This window comes from Piliocolobus tephrosceles, chromosome 15 (genome assembly GCF_002776525.5).
Source record: "Piliocolobus tephrosceles isolate RC106 chromosome 15, ASM277652v3, whole genome shotgun sequence".
NCBI lineage: Eukaryota > Metazoa > Chordata > Mammalia > Primates > Cercopithecidae > Piliocolobus > Piliocolobus tephrosceles.
This window is the reverse complement of record NC_045448.1, coordinates 21711936-21728048: the sequence shown is the minus strand read 5'-3', so window position 1 is coordinate 21728048 and position 16113 is coordinate 21711936. Positions and strand designations below refer to the sequence as shown.

At 41.0% G+C, this 16113-nt stretch overlaps 1 protein-coding gene across 5 annotated transcripts in view; it reads right to left on the bottom strand.

The window, feature by feature from the left end:
- The window catches only part of ATAD2B (ATPase family AAA domain containing 2B), a 214028-nt gene that overhangs the window by 133466 nt on the left and 64449 nt on the right, over window positions 1–16113 (bottom strand). For all 5 annotated transcript variants that reach the window (XM_023230104.2, XM_023230102.2, XM_023230100.2 and 2 more), the window contains exon 13: window positions 12629–12717. In XM_023230104.2, the coding sequence (XP_023085872.1) occupies window positions 12629–12717 (89 nt within the window). The remainder of the gene's footprint in view (window positions 1–12628; window positions 12718–16113) is intronic.

The following is a 16113-nucleotide window of genomic DNA, read 5'->3' as shown; positions in this document are numbered from 1 at the left end:
ATTCTCCCACCTTGGCTTTCCAAACTGCTAGAATTACAAGTGTGAGCCACCACACCAATCCAGAAGTGCATTCCTTTTTAAGGCTGAATAATATTTCACTGTATGGATATATCACATTTCATTTACCTATTCATCAGTTGATGGACATTTGGGTTATTTCTACTTTTTGGCTAGTGTGAATAATGCTGCTATGAATATTTGTTTTTGTGCTAATTTTTTCCACTATTTTACTTGGAACCTTTGTGTATCCTTACATGTAGATGTCTTGATTATAAACAAAACATCATTATTATTTTGTTTTTGGCCAATCTGACAATCTTTGTCTTTTAACAAGAACATTTACTCCCCTTATATTTCAGGTCATTATTGACATATTTGGGTTTAAATCTATAATCATATTTTGTGCTATTTTCCCCCATTGGTTATATGATTTCCTTCACTTCTCTTCTTGATTGTTTTTGGATTGACTTTTAAAAATTATTCTATTTTCCCCCACTAGTAGTTTTGGAATTACACATTATGTTTCTATTTTACCAATGATTACTCCAGAAATTCAAACCTGCATACTGGATACCCAAGAGTTCTACCTGCAGGTTATAATAAAGACCCAATCAGAGCACCCCTCAGAAAACAACTACGAAGCCTATGTATTATAATACATGAACATACACCTGACGTTTCTGGTAAGTAAACAGAGACAGATGGGTTCTGATGGGAGTTCATGGTCACTCAGAGAATGGAAACATGGTGGGCGTTCTTGGTCATTTGGAGAAGAAAAAGTACGTTTCCTTCTCTCTAGCTTTTAGTCTGGGGACTAACTGCAGTGAGGGGGAGAGAGAATATGCAGTAGGGGTTCAGGGGGGTGCCTTATTAACTTTTCAGCATGGGAGTCTAGAAACAGAGAAGGTAGGAAGTTATTAATATTAAAGAATAAGGGTGATCACACAAGGGCAAGAGCTAGTAAGGAAACTCCAAACTCAGTCTACCCAGATTTCTAGCTGGTCCTGAACAACCAAGCAGGGAGCAAACTCAAAGATCTAGCTAAAGACAGAAGGTCTCAAAGGAGATCAAAGCTCCCAGTCAAGAAACTGAATGCATTCCAAGCCTAACTCAGAAAATTGTCTCCTAAGAAAATGCGGCTCATAAAATAAAAATAACAGAATCTAGAGTCTCCAAAAACTAACAATAATAATATCCAGGACACAATCCAAAACTGCCCAACAAATTAAGAACCAATAAAAGAACATGTTCTCAAGAGAAAAGAAAACCAAGTGGTTCTAACAGTGAGATAAACCAGATGTTGAAGCTAACACAAGATAATTTTAAAGCAACTACTGTAACTAAACTCAATGAAATAAAATAAAACATGCTTAAATGCATGAAAATCACATTGGAAAAACAGAAACAATGAAAAACAATCAAATGTAAGTCCTAGAACTGAAAAATACAATTTCTGAAATAAAAAAATGTGTTGGATGAACATCACAAAATGGACATGACAAAGCAAAAATAAGTGAAGATTGACTAAAGACAGACAAATAAAAATTATCCAAGGTGAAAACAGAAAAGACTGAAAAATAACAATTTTGTAGATACCAAATGACAAGCACCATCAGAAAGAAAGCCACACAGAGGCATGTCATGGCTAAACTGTTGAAAGTAAAAGATATAGAGCAAGATATTGAAAGCAGCAAGAGAAAATCCAAATGTTACAAAATGTGGAAACAACAATCTAATTAATGGCTCTCCAATTATACAATTACACGCTATGATGCAAGCAGATGGAATCCTGGCAAAGGCCAGCTAACTCACTAAGTGGAAGAGTCGGAGTTGAGATTCCAGGGAGAACAAGATGACTAGAGTCTACAGAAAGAGTACCACAGAGGAGACTGCTCCATAGAAAGAAAACTCAGGAAATGTGCAGAAAACTCCTCAGCTCTTCAATCAAATACAAATCAGTATATACATGTGATGAAACTACCCAAGGCTTGGGGGAAAAAAACACTCAGAAGAACTAAAAGTAAGAGTATTCTACACTCACAGAGAACCAGGAATAGTGCCAGTTCCCACCCGCCGAACTGGTAAACCTCATGACTCACAGGTCATTGCCCGTGAATACACAAAAGGATACTGCATCAGTAGCAGGGAACAATTAGTCCTACACTGAGTGCTACTCAAGATCCATATCACAAATCTTGTTTTTGTTTTTGTTTTTTTGAGACAGAGTCTCACTCTGTCAACCAGGCTGGAGTGCAGTGGTGCCATCTCAGCTCACCGCAACCTCCACTTCCTGGGTTCAAGTGATTTTCCTGCTTCAGCTACCAAGTAGCGGGGATTACAGGCACCTGCCACCATGCCCAGCTAATTTTTTGTATTTTTAGTAGAGACAGCGTTTCACCATGTTGGCCAGGCTGGTCTCAAACTTCCAACCTCAGGTGATACAATCGCCTCGGCCTTTCAAAGTGCTGGGATTACTGGTGTGAGCCACTGAGCCCAGCCGACAAATCTTAAAAGCAAGATTCCAAAGAATTAAACTGTTTTCAAGTAGATTAACTGTGTCTCAAAAGGAAAAAAACAAAACAAAACACAACAAAACCAGTTCAAGAATATCTACTTACAGAAACATAGCTAGCACTCAACAAGGTAAAATTTACATCTGGCATCCAATAAAAATTGCAAAGTATGCAATGAAACAGGAAAACACAATCCATAATGAGAAAAATCAATAAAATAAAACTAACCTAGAACTACAAAATTAGAATTGGCAGACAAAGACATTAAAGTAGGCATTATAACTATATTCCAGATATTGAAAAGTTCTATATATATAGATGAAAACAGAAACATGAGGCAAAAACATAACGAATGGGATTAACAGCAGATTAGACATTTCAAAAGAAAAGATTAGTGAACTAAAAGTCACAGCAACAGAAACCAACCAAAATGAAACACAGAAAAGATAATTTAAAGCCAAATTAACAAAGTTTCAGCAAACTATGGGACAACATAAAGAAACTTAACATATGTGTAGTTAGAGGCCCAAAAGGAAAGAGGAGACAGGAGGTGGGGAGGACAGAAAAAATAATGAAGAAATAGCGACCAAAAACTTTACAAGTTTGATGAAAAACACACCCAAGAAGTTCAATCCAAGAATGGGAAAAAGGGAGAAAACTCCACCAAGATATATCATTAAATTGCACAAAACCAGTGAAGAAGGAAAAAAAAAAATTAAATGTAACCAGAAAAAAGATACATACAAAGAAACACAAATAGAAATAAAAGCAGAATTCATTACCAAAGCAACACAAATGAAAAGAAGGAAGATCATCTTCAAAGTATGGAAAGAAAAAGAAAAAAGTGTCAACTTCAAATTCTATACCCAGAGAAAATACTCTTCAAAAACAAGGCCTAAGTTCTCAAAAAGTTAAACATAAAACTACCATACTGCCTAGCAGTTTCACTCCTTATCTCCACCCAAGAGCGATAAAAAATATATGTTCTACACAAACACTTCCATTGAACGTTCACAGTAATATTCATAATAATACAAACTGGAAACAACCTAAATGTCCATCCAGTGTGTTGTACAGTCATACAATAAGAATACTGTTCATCAATAAAAAAAGAACAAGGCCGGGCGCGGTGGCTCACGCCTGTAATCCCAGCACTTTGGGAGGCCGAGGTGGGTGGATCATGAGGTCAGGAGATTGAGACCATCCTGGCTAACACGGTGAAACCCTGTCTCTACTAAAAATACAAAACATTAGCCGGGCCTGGTGGCAGGCGCCTGTAGTCCCCGCTACTCGGGAGACTGAGGCAGGAGAATGGCATGAACCCGGGAGGCGGAGCTTGCAGTGAGCCGAGATCGCGCCACTACACTCCAGCCTGGGCAACAGAGTGAGACTCCGTCTCAAAAAAAAAAAGAAAAAAGAAAGAACAAAATACTGACCCATACTATAGCATGGATGTTCCTCAAAATCATTATACTTAGCAAAAAAAGCCAGACACAAGAAACCACAGTATATGATTTTAATAATACAAAATGTCTAGAAAAGGCCAGTCTACACAGAGATTAGATTAGTGGCTGGCTAATCTTTTTTTTTTTGAGACAGGATCTCACTCTCTCACCCAAGCTAGAGTGTAGCGGCACAATCAAAGCACACTGCAGCCTTGACCTCCCGGGCTCAAGCAATCCTCCCATCTCAGCCTCCCCAGTAGCTGAGACCACAGGCGTGCACCACCACACCCAGCTAATTTTTGTAGTTTTTGTGGAGACTGGATTTCACAATGTTGGCCAGGCTGGTCTCAAATTCCTGGGCTCAAGCAATCTGCCTGCCTATTGATATAAATCAATAGTATTTGATTTATATCAATAGTATTACCACTTTGTTGAGGTACTCTAAAAATTACTGTAACTATACACTTCAAATGAGCAAATTTTATAACATATAAATATACCTCAATAAAGCTGTTTTGGCCGGACGCAGGGAGGTTAGGCGGGCAGATCACTTAAGCCCAGGAGTTTGACACTAGCCTGGGCAACCTGGTGAAACCTTATCACTACTAAAAATTCAAAAAGTGGCTGGGCACAGTGGTTCACGCCTGTAATCCCAGAACTTTGGGAGGCCGAGGCAGGTGGATCACAAGGTCAGGAGTTCGAGACTAGCCTGATCAATATGATGAAACCCTGTCTCTACTAAAAAATAGAAAAATTAGCCAGGTGTAGTGGTGCTGCCTGTAGTCCCGGCTACTTGGGAGGCTGAGGCAGGAGAATCACTTGAACCTGGGAAGCAGAGGTTGCCATGAGCAGAGATTGTGCCACTGCACTCCAGCCTGGGCAACAGAGCAATACTCCATTTCAAAAAAAAAAAAGTTAGGTGGGTACAGGGGCACACACACCTGTGGCCCCAGCTATTTGGGAGGCTAAGGTGGGGGGATCAGTCGAGGCTGCAGTGAGCCATGATTACGCCACTGCACTACAGCCTTGGTGAAGGGAATGAGACCCTTCTCAAAAACAAAACTGTTTTTTTGTTTTTTTGTTTTTTGTCTTTTAATGTGTTCTCGGCCAGATGTGGTGGTTCACACCTGTAACCCCAGCACTTTGGGAGGCCGAGGCGGGTGGATCACGAGGTCAGGAGTTCGAGACCAACCTGGCCAATATGGTGAAACCCCATCTCTACTAAAAAAAATACAAAAATTAGCCAGGCGTGGTGGCACGCACCTGTAATCCCAGCTACTCAGGAGGCTGAGGCAGGAGAATCGCTTGAACCCGGGAGGCAGAGGTTGCAGTAAGCCGAGATCGCACTACTGCACTCTGACCTGGGCAACACAGTGAGACTTCATGCCAAAAAAAACGTGTTTTCAGATACGGAAAAGCCAAAAGAACTTGTCACTTGCAGGCCCACACTGTAAGAAACATATGCGTAAAGAAACTGATACCAAATGGAAATATGAACATCTACAAAAGAATACAGAGCATCAGAAATGGTAAGTATAATAAATATTTAAGATATTTTCATTTACATTTCTTCAAAAGTTTTCTTTTTTTTTGAGACGGAGTCTCGCTCATCACCCAGGCTGGAGTGCAGTGGCGCGATCTCAGCTCACTGCAAGCTCCACCTCCCGGGTTCAAGCCATTCTCCTGCCTCAGCCTTCTGAGTAGCTGGGACTACAAGCATCCGCCACCACGCCCGGCTAAGTTTTTGTATTTTTTTTTTAGTAGAGACGGGGTTTCACCATGTTAGCCAGGATGGTCTCAATCTCCTGACCTCATGATCCACCCACCTCAGCCTCCCAAAGTGCTGGGATTACAGGTGTGAGCCACTGCACCCGGCCTACATTTCTTCAAAAGGTTTTAAAGTTTTAAAACTAAAATGTAAGAAGCCAGGCACAATGGCTCACGCCTATAATCCCAGTGCAAATGACAAGAGGAATTGGAAATTATTTTGAACTGAATGACAGTGAACACATGTCAAAAACTGTGGGATATAGCTAAAGCACTGCTTAGAGGGAAATTTTACAGGTTTCAATGCCTATATTAGAAAAAAAGAAAAGTTTCAATCAATTCCTAAGCTTCCATCTTAATCTGAAAAAGGGAGTTAAATTAAAAATAAACAGAAAAGACTTGGAAGACCTGAAATATGTATTGCTATATAAAAGAAGCCAATCTGAAAAAACTACATACTGTTTGATTCCAACTATATGACACTGTGGAAAAGGCAAAATTATGGAGATAGTAAAAAGATCAGTGGTTGCTGGGGAGAGAGGGACGGCTCTGCAAGGCACAAGAGAAGGAGGGATGAATGAATAGATAGAGCACAAAGGATTTGGGGGAAGTGAAAATATTTTGCATGATACTGTAAGAGCCAATACATGTCATTACACATTTGTTGAAACCCTAAAACTGCCTGCTATGAGTGGAATGTTTCTATTCCCCTAAAATTCATACATTGAAACCTAATCACCAAAGTAATGTTAAGAGGTATTAAGAGTTAAGAGCTAAGGTGTTAAGAGTGTTAAGAGGTGGAATCTTTCGGAGGTAATTAGGTCATAAGGGCAAAACTCTCATAAAAAGGATTCCTGCCTTCATAAAAGAGACCTGAAAAAGCTAGCTGGTCTTTTCTACCATTTAAGGACACAAGAGAAGTCATCAGAACCAGAAAGCAGGTCCTCACCAGACACTAAATCTGCTGGCACCCTGATCTTGGACATCCCAGCCTCCAGAAATATGACAAATAATGTTCTGCTATTTCTAAGCTACCCAGTTTATAGAGATTTTTTATTTTCCGAGACAGGGTCTCACTCTGTCACCTAGGCTGTAGTGCAGTGGCACGATCATGGCTCACTGCAGCCTTGACCTCCCCAGACTCAAGTAATCCTCTCACCTCAGCCTCCCAAGTAGCTGGGACCAGAGGCACACCACACCCTACTAATTTTTGTACTTTTAGTAGAGACAGGGTTTCGCCACGTTGTTCAGGCTGGTCTCAAACTGCTGAGCTCAAGAGATCCACTGTCCTTGGCCTCCCAAAGTGCTGGGACTACAGGTGTGAGCCACTGTGCCCAGTAATGAATAGTCTATTTTTAAGACCGTTTGTTAGAGCAGTTTAGGTTAACAGCCAAATTGAGAAGGAAATACAGAGATTTTTCATATGTCCCCCGCCTGCCCCTTGATATGTATATACATGCCTCAACAAAGTGGTGCACTTATTTCAACTGATGAACCTACAATGACACATCACAATCTACAAAGTCCACAGTTTACATTAAGGTTCATGCTTGATGATATACATTCTATGAGTCTGGACAAAGATATAATAACATGGATTCACTCTTACAATGTAACACAGACTATTTTCACTGCCCTAAAAATCTTTTATACTCTGCCTATAAATCTTCCTCAGTCTACTAATTTTTAAAAAAATAAGGAAAAAGGTAGTATAAAATTGGAAACAAAAATAATAGTGGAAAATCTATGAAAACAGAAGCTGTCTCTTTGGGAGGGAAAGGACCAATAAAACTGATAATCCTCTAGCCAGAATAATCAAGGAAAAAAAAAAAGGAGGGCCGGGTGCGGTGGCTCAAGTCTGTAATCCCAGCACTTTGGGAGGCCGAGGCGGGCGGATCATGAGGTCAGGAGCTCGAGACCATCCTGGCTAACACGGTGAAACCCCGTCTCTACTACAAATACAAAAAAATTAGCCGGGCGTGGTGGCGCATGGAGGCAGAGCTTGCAGTGAGCTGAGATTGTGCCACTGCACTCCAGCCTGGGTGACAGAGCGAGACTCTGTCTCAAAAAAAAAAAAAAAAAAAAAAAAAAGAGAAAACACACAGGTTATCACCATCAGGAATGAAAAGAATATTACCACAGACTATTTAGGCATTAAGGAAATAACAGAATAGTAGGAAAAAACGTATGTAAATTTCATGACTTAGGTGAAATGAACAAATTCCTTTAAAGATAAACTACCAAACTACCAAAACTGACCTAAGTGAAAATAGAAAACTTGAACAGCCCTGGATCAACTGAAGAAATTTAACTTGTAATCAAAAACCTTTCCATAAAGAAAACTCCATGCCCAGGTATTTTCACTGGTGAATTCTCTCAAATACTTAAGAAATGAATAACATCAGACTTACACAAACACTTTCAGAAAATATACAAAGAGAGAATGCCATCTCATCTAATTTTTTTTAAGAGACAGGGTCTCACTGTGTTGCCCAGGCTGCTCTTGCACTCCTAGACTCAAGAGATCCTGCTGCCTCAGCCTCTCAAAGTGGTGGGATTACAGGCATGCACCATCACACCCAGTGTATATCTCGTCTAATACACGTCAAAATTACCTGATTCCAAAACCAGACGCAGATATTTTAAGAGTAATTACAGATCAAAATCTCATTAATGTGGATAATAAAATACTTTTTATAATAGCAAGTTGAATCCAATAATTTTTTAGAAAGACAATATATTATGAGCAAGTGGGGTTTATTCTAAGAATACAAAGTTAGTTGTGATTCAGGCCAGGCACGGTGGCTCACACTTGTAATCCCAGCACTTTGGGAGGCCAAGGCAGGTGGCTCACCTGAGGTCAGGAGTTCAAGACAAGCCTAACCAACATGGTGAAACCCTGTCTCTACTAAAAACACAAAAATTAGCTGGGCATGGTGGTAGGCACCTGTAGTCCCAGCTACTCCAGAGGCTGAGGCAGGAGAATGTTGTGAACCCGGGAGGCGGAGCATGCAGTGAGAGCATTTCCTTTGAGCTGAGATCGCGCCACTACACTCCAGCCTGGACAGAGCGAGACTCTGTCTCAAAAAAGAAAAAAAAAAAAAGAATATCTGTATAAAAAAATAAACTTCAGTCCATACCTTAAACTATCTACAAAAATTAACTCACTCACTCACCTATCACTGATACACAAACATTAACTTAAAATGAATCATTAACTTAAATATTAAGAGCTAACACTGGCTGGGCGTGGTGGCTCACGCCTATAAGCCCAGCACTTTGGGAGGCCGAGGTGGGTGGATCACCTGAGGTCAGGAGTTCTAGACCAGCCTGGCCAACATGGTGAAACCCTATCTCTACTAAAAATACAAAAATTAGCCAGGTGTGGTGGCAAGCACCTGTAATCCCAGCTACTCGGGGGGCTGAGGCAGGAGAATGGCTTGAACCTGGGAGGTGGAGGTTGCAATGAGCCAAGATCACGCCATCGCACTCCAGCCTGGGGGATAAGAGCGAGACTTCATCTCAAAAAAAAAAAACAAAAACAAAAACAAAAAACAAGCTAACACTATAAACATTTTCAAAGACAATATCCAATAAAAATTATTGCCACACTTATTTAGGCAATTTTTCTCAAGCAGAACACAAAAGGCACAAATATATTTTTTAAATCTATATGGTGGCATTATCAAAATTAAAATCCTTGACTCTTCAAAAGTCCTAACTAAGCAAACAAAGATACAAAGCATGACACCGGAAAAAAATTTCAAAACAAAGACTGGGCCAGGGGTGTGTCTCATGCCTGTAATCTCCGCACTTTGGGAGGCCAAGGCAGGTGGATCACTTGAGGTCAGGAGTTCAACACCTGTCTGGTCAATGTGGCAAAACCCTGTCTCTACTAAAAACACAAAATTAGCCGGGCATGGTGGTGCACGCCTGTAATCCCAGCTACTCGGGAGGCTGAGCCAGGAGAATCGCTTCAACCTGGGGTGCGGAGGTTGCAGTGAGCCGAGATTGCACCACTGTACTCCAACAGGGCAAAAGAGCAAGACTCTGTCTCAAAAAAAAAAAAAAAAAATACAAAGACAACAAGACACACAATCTAATTTCTGGTCTTAAAAAATGGGGCAAAAGATTTTAACAGACATTTCACAAATGAAAATACACAAACGGGCAATAAACACAAAGATGCTCAATATTACTGGATGAATATTAAAGCTTAATATTATTTGTATCACTATTAACGCAAATTAAATCTATTACTGTACACCCACTAGGATGGCTAAAGTTAAAGACAGTTAAAAACACCAATTGTTGGCAAGGATGAGGAACAACTCAAATTATCATACATTTTAGGAAAATAAAAATGGTAAAAACACTTTGGAAAACAATACAGTGTTACCTTACAAACTTAAACACACATTTACCATAGGCTCCAGAAATTCCTCTCTTAGAGATTTACCCAACAGAAAAGAAAACATGTCCACACAAAAACTTGTAGAGATGCTTTGAGTGGCCAAGATGGAGGGCTCGCTTGAGACTAGGTGTCAGAAATCAACCAGGGCAACATAGCGAGACTCCGTCTCTACAAAAAATACAAAAATTAGCCAGGTGGGGTACTGCATACCTACAGTTCTAGCTACTCAGGAGGCTGAGGCAGTAGGATCACTTGGGCCTAGAAATTTGAGGTTACAGAGAGGTATGATCACACCATTGCACTCCAGCCTAGGTAAAAGAACGAGACCCCGTCTCTTAAAAATGCTTGGGGCACAGTGGCTCATGCCTGTAATCCCAGCACTTCGGGAGCCTGAGGCGGGTGGATCACAACATCAGGAGTTCGCGACCAGCCTGGCCAATGTGGTGAAACCCCGTCTCTACTAAAAATACAAAAAATTAGCCAGGCATGGTGGCGTGTGCCTGTAATCCCAGCTACTTGGGAGGCTGAGACAGGAGAATTGCTTGAACTCGGGAGGCAGAGGTTGCAGTGAGCCAAGATTGCGCCACTGCACTCCAGCCTGGGTGACAGAGTGAGACTCCGTCTCAAAAAAAAAAAAAAAAAAAAAAAAACTTCAGACCAGAATTATTTCAATTTGGGATCTTTTTCAGATTTTGGGATATTTGCATTATATTTACCAGTGGAGCTTCCCAAATCCCAAAATCCAAAACTGAAAAAGCTTCAATGAGCATTTCCTTCGAGTGTCATGTGAGCATTCAAAAAGTTTCAAATGTTGCAACATTTCAGATTTCAGATTTTTGGATTTAGGATGCCCAACCTGTAGTAGCATTATCATAATAGCTAAAAATAAAAGCAAAACAAATCTCCCATCAGATGGTAGACTGAAAAATAGAGGTATACACACACACATATACATTAAGGAATACTACTGAGGAGTGAAAAAGAATAAAATATTAGCATACATGACATGGAGGCCAAGCACAGTAGCTCACACCTATAACCCCAGTACTTTGAGAGGCTGAGGCAGGCGGATCATTTGAGGTCGGAGTTCAAGACCAGCCTGGTCAACATGGTGAAACCCATATCTACTAAAAATATAAAACTTAGCCGGGCATGGTGGTGGGTGCCTATAGTCCCAGCTACTCAATAGGCTGAGGCAGGAGAATCACTTGAGCCCAGGAGGCAGAGGTTGCAGTGATCAAGCCGCCGCACTCCAGCCTGGGTGACAGAGCAAGACTCCATCTCAAAAAAAAAAAAAAAAGCATACATGACGCGGAGAAATGTATTTTTTTTTTTTTTTTTTGAGACGGAGTCTCGCTCTGTCACCCAGGCTAGAGTGCAGTGGCGCAATCTCGGCTCACTGCAAGCTCCACCTCCCAGGTTCACACCATTCTCCTGCCTCAACCTCCTGAGTAGCTGGGGCTACAGGCGCCTGCCACCATGCCCGGCTAATTTTTTGTATTTTTAGTACAGACGGACTTTCACTGTGTTAGCCAGGATGGTCTTGATCTCCTGACCTCGTGATCCGCCCACCTCGGCCTCCCAAAGTGCTGGGATTACAGGTGTGAGCCACCACGCCCAGCCTACATGGAGAAATTTCAAAGCATTATGCTACTGCCACGCACAGTGGCTCAGGCATATAATCCCAGCACTTTGGGAGGCAGAGGCAGGCAGATCACTTCAGGCTAGGAGTTAAAGACCAGCCTGGCCAATATGGCGAAACCCCACCTCTACTAAAAACACAAAAATTAGTCAGACGTGGCAGCACATGCCTGTTAATCCCAGCTGCTTGGAAGGCTGAGGAACAAGAATCACTTGAACCCAGGAGGTGGAGGTTGCAGTGAGCCGCGACTGCGCCACTGTACTCCAGCCTGGGTGACAGGGTGAGACTGTCTCCAAAAACATCCCAAAAATTATGCTAAATTAGGATCAGACAGCTTTTTCTGTAAAAGGTCAGATAGGCTGGACACAGTGGTTCATGCCTGTAATCTCAGCACTTCAGGAGGCTGACTGAGGAGGATGGTTTGAGGACAGGAGTTCAAAACCAGCCTAGGCAAGAGAGTAAGACCTCGTCTCTAAAATAAATTTAAAAAAAAAAAAATTAAAAGCCCACATAGTAAATGTTTTAAACTTTGCAAGGCATTCGGTCTCTCTATCACAGTTGCTCAACTCTACTCTTGTAGCACAAAAGAAACCACATACAATGCTTAAGGAATGAACATGGTTATATTCCAATATAACTTCATTTACCAAAACACACAGAGGCCTGAATTTGGCTCACAGGCTGTGGTGTGCTGACTCCTGTACTAAGAGAAAGAAGTAGTCCTCACAGACACAGATTATGTTTTAAATTTCTTTGTAAGCCTCACAGCACTTAGCTAAAGGCTAAGGCTAACTACCAAGTCAATGGGTAAAAAAGAACTCAAGATAATCAGATAAGGAAAAATTACCTGTGGATCTGATCTTGTCTGCTAGAGCGAACTGGAGCTAATCCATCTATTTCATCAAAAAATATTATAGAAGGTCTCATCAAATATGCCTAGTAAAAAGAAAACAAATGATATTTATTATATTTGTTTTCATTTTTAAAATTTATTATATTTTCTTAATAGGTAATAAAAGCAAACGGTACAACGTGCAGGAAGTATGAAGGAATATATAGCCAAGAGGAAATCTTACCACCCAGTCTCTAACAACCATGTCTCCCCCAGTAAGCAACTACTGTTTTCAGTTTGTTTATTCTTCCATACATACTTACACACAAACCAAAGTGTATTTTTTAAACACACATGATAGCACACTATACACATTCTTTTTATTTATTTATTTTAGGTTTTATTTTTGTTTTTTGTTTTTTTTTGTTTTTTTGTTTTTTTTTTTTTTTGAGACAGAGTCTTTCTCTGTCGCCCAGGCTAGAGTACAGTGGTGCAATCTTGGCTCACTGTGACCTCCGCCTCCCAGGTTCAAGTGATTCTCCTGCCTCAGCCTCCCGAGTAGCTGGGATTACAGGCATGCGCCAGCATAACTGGCTAATTTTTGTATTTTTAGTAGAGATAGGGTTTCATCATGTTGGCCAGGCTGGTCTCAAACTCCTGACCTCAGGTAATCCACCCACTTCAGCCTCCCAAAGTGCTGAGATTACAGGCGTGAGCCACCGCACTCAGCCTACATATTCTTTTTATATAACAATGTATGTTAAGTAATTTCCATAAGTATATAAAGACCTGTTCTCATTCTTTTTTTTTTTTCTTTCTTTCCTTCAGACAGGGTCTTACTCTGTCACCCAGGCTTAAGTGCAGTGGCATGATCACAGCTCACAACCTCAAATGCAAGCAATCCTCTTGCTTCAGCCTCCAGAGTACCTAGGACTACAGGCAGGGACCAACACGCCCAGCTAATTTTTAAGTATTTGGAGAGATGGGTTTTCGCTATGTTGCCCAGGATGGTCTCAAACTCTTGGGCTCAAGTGACCCTTCCACCTCGGCCTGCCAATGTGCTGGGATTACAGGCCTGAGATACTGCGCCCAGCCTGCCTCATTCTTTTTCAACAGCTACATGATGTCCCACTGTATGGATATGCCATAGTTAAACCTGTCCCCTTCATATGGATACTTAGGCTGTTTTCAATATTTTCCTATTAGCAACAATATTGTAATAATAGTAAAGAAATAATTGTATTTACCATTTCATATGAGTATAAACATATTAATGTAATAAATCCTAAAAGTAGAACTACTGGCTCAGAAGGCATGTGTCATTTCTAATCTAGTTAGATATTTGCAAATTGCCATCCACTGAAGTACCATTTTACCCTCTAACCAGCAATATATAAGGGTGCTCACCAGCAATGTATTATCAAACTTACTGACCTTTGCTAATTTTTTAGGATAAAGAATGCTATCTCATTTTATTTTCAATTATTATTTACAAGATGAATATGTTATACATCCATAAAAGTCATTTATATTGCTTTTCCTATGTTGCCCATCACTTCACAAGACCACTAGTCTTTTGCTTAGTGAGTTCTAGAAGCTATTTATTTATTTATTATTTATTTTTTATTTATTTTTTATTTTTGAGACAGGGTTTCACTCTCTCACCCAGGCTGGAGTGCAGTGATGTAATCACAGCTTACCTCAGCCTCCACCCGCTAGCTCAATCAATTCTCCCGCCTCAGCCTCCTAAGTAGCTAGGACTACAGGTCCATGCCAACACATCTGGCTAATTTTTGTATTTTTATAGAGACAGGGTTTCACCATGTTGCCCAGGTTTATTTATTTATTTTAAAGGTGAATCTCTGTCTGTAAAAGGAAATGCAAATATTTTTCTGCAAAGAGTATCATTAATCTTTTGAATTAGTATTGCTATGGTTTGAGTTTGTCCCCTCCAAAACTCATGCTGAAATTTAATTGCCGGCCCGGCCTGGTGGCTCATGCCTGTAATCCCAGCACTTTGGGAGGTCGAGGCAGGCAGATCACTTGAGGTCAGGAGTTCAAGACCAGCCTGGCCAATATGGTGAAACCCCGTCTCTACTAAAAACACAAAAATTTGCCAACCCTGGTGGTGGGCACCTGTAATCCCAGCTACTCAGGAGGCTGAGGCATAAGAATCGCTTGAACCCAGGAGGCGGAAGTTCCAGTCAGCCGAGATTGTGCCACTGCACTCCAGCCTGGGTGACAGAGCGAGACTCAGTCTCAAAAAAAAGAAAAGAAAAGAAAAGAACAGAAAAGAGAGAGGAGAGGAGAGGAGAGGAGAGGAGAGGAGAGGAGAGAAGAGAAAGAAAGAAGGAAATTTAATTGCCATTGTGATGGGTACTGGGAGGTAGGACCTTTAAAAAGTATGTAGATCTTGAGACCTCCACCCTCATGAACGGACTAATGTGGCTGACATCAAAGGAGTAGATTCATTATTGTGAGAGTGGGTTCGTCCCCATCTTGTGCATTCTCTCTCTCTCTCTTTGCCCTTCCACTATGTGATGCTGTCTTCTGTCATGTTATAACACAGCAAGGCACTGACCAGATGCCTTGATATTGGACTTCCTTGTCTCCAGAACTATGAGTCAATAAATTACTGTTCATTCTAAATTACACAATCTGTGATCTTCTTTTTTTTTTTGAGACAGAGTCTTGCTTTGCTGCCCAGGCTGGGGTGCGGTGGCCAGATCTCAGCTCACTTCAAGCTCCGCCTCCCGGGTTCACGCCATTCTCCTGCTCAGCCTCCCGAGTAGCTGGGACTACAGGCGCCCGCCACCTCGCCCGGCTGGTTTTTTGTAATTTTTTTTTTTTTTAGTAGAGACGGGGTTTCACCGTGTTAGCCGGGATGGTCTCGATCTCCTGACCTCGTGATCCGCCCGTCTCGGCCTCCCAAAGTGCTGGGATTACAGGCTTGAGCCACTGCGCCCAGCCAGTCTGTGATCTTCTAACAGCACAAAACAAAAGTAGGTATTTTGTTGCCATGCAGAATCTTAAAATTTTTTTTATGTGCTAGATCTTCCCTTACATAGTTAGACCTCCCTACTCTGAGATTATAAACAAAATTCTCCCATGTTTTCATCTGGTACATTTACAGTGTCATTTTTCTCACTTAAGTATTAGATCTAGAAAGAATTTGATTTAAGGTGAATGAATATTATATAACAAATGAGAAGTTTTTATCATATAATTTACTAAAATTTATGTGGCTTATGTTTCAAAATGAAAGCAAACTTTCAGTTTACAGGAAGGTCAGTTTGCTAAGGAACAGATACGAATTTTCCATTTCTCCTGACTAATATGCACTAAACTTTAATGTTTCCTAATAATTTGAAATGAAAGACAATTCAAGCTGGGCATGGTAGCTCATGCCTGTAATCCCAGCACTTTGGAAAGCCATGGCAGGTGGATCACCTGAGGTCAGGAGTTCCAGACTAGCCTGGCCAACATGGTGAAACCCCATC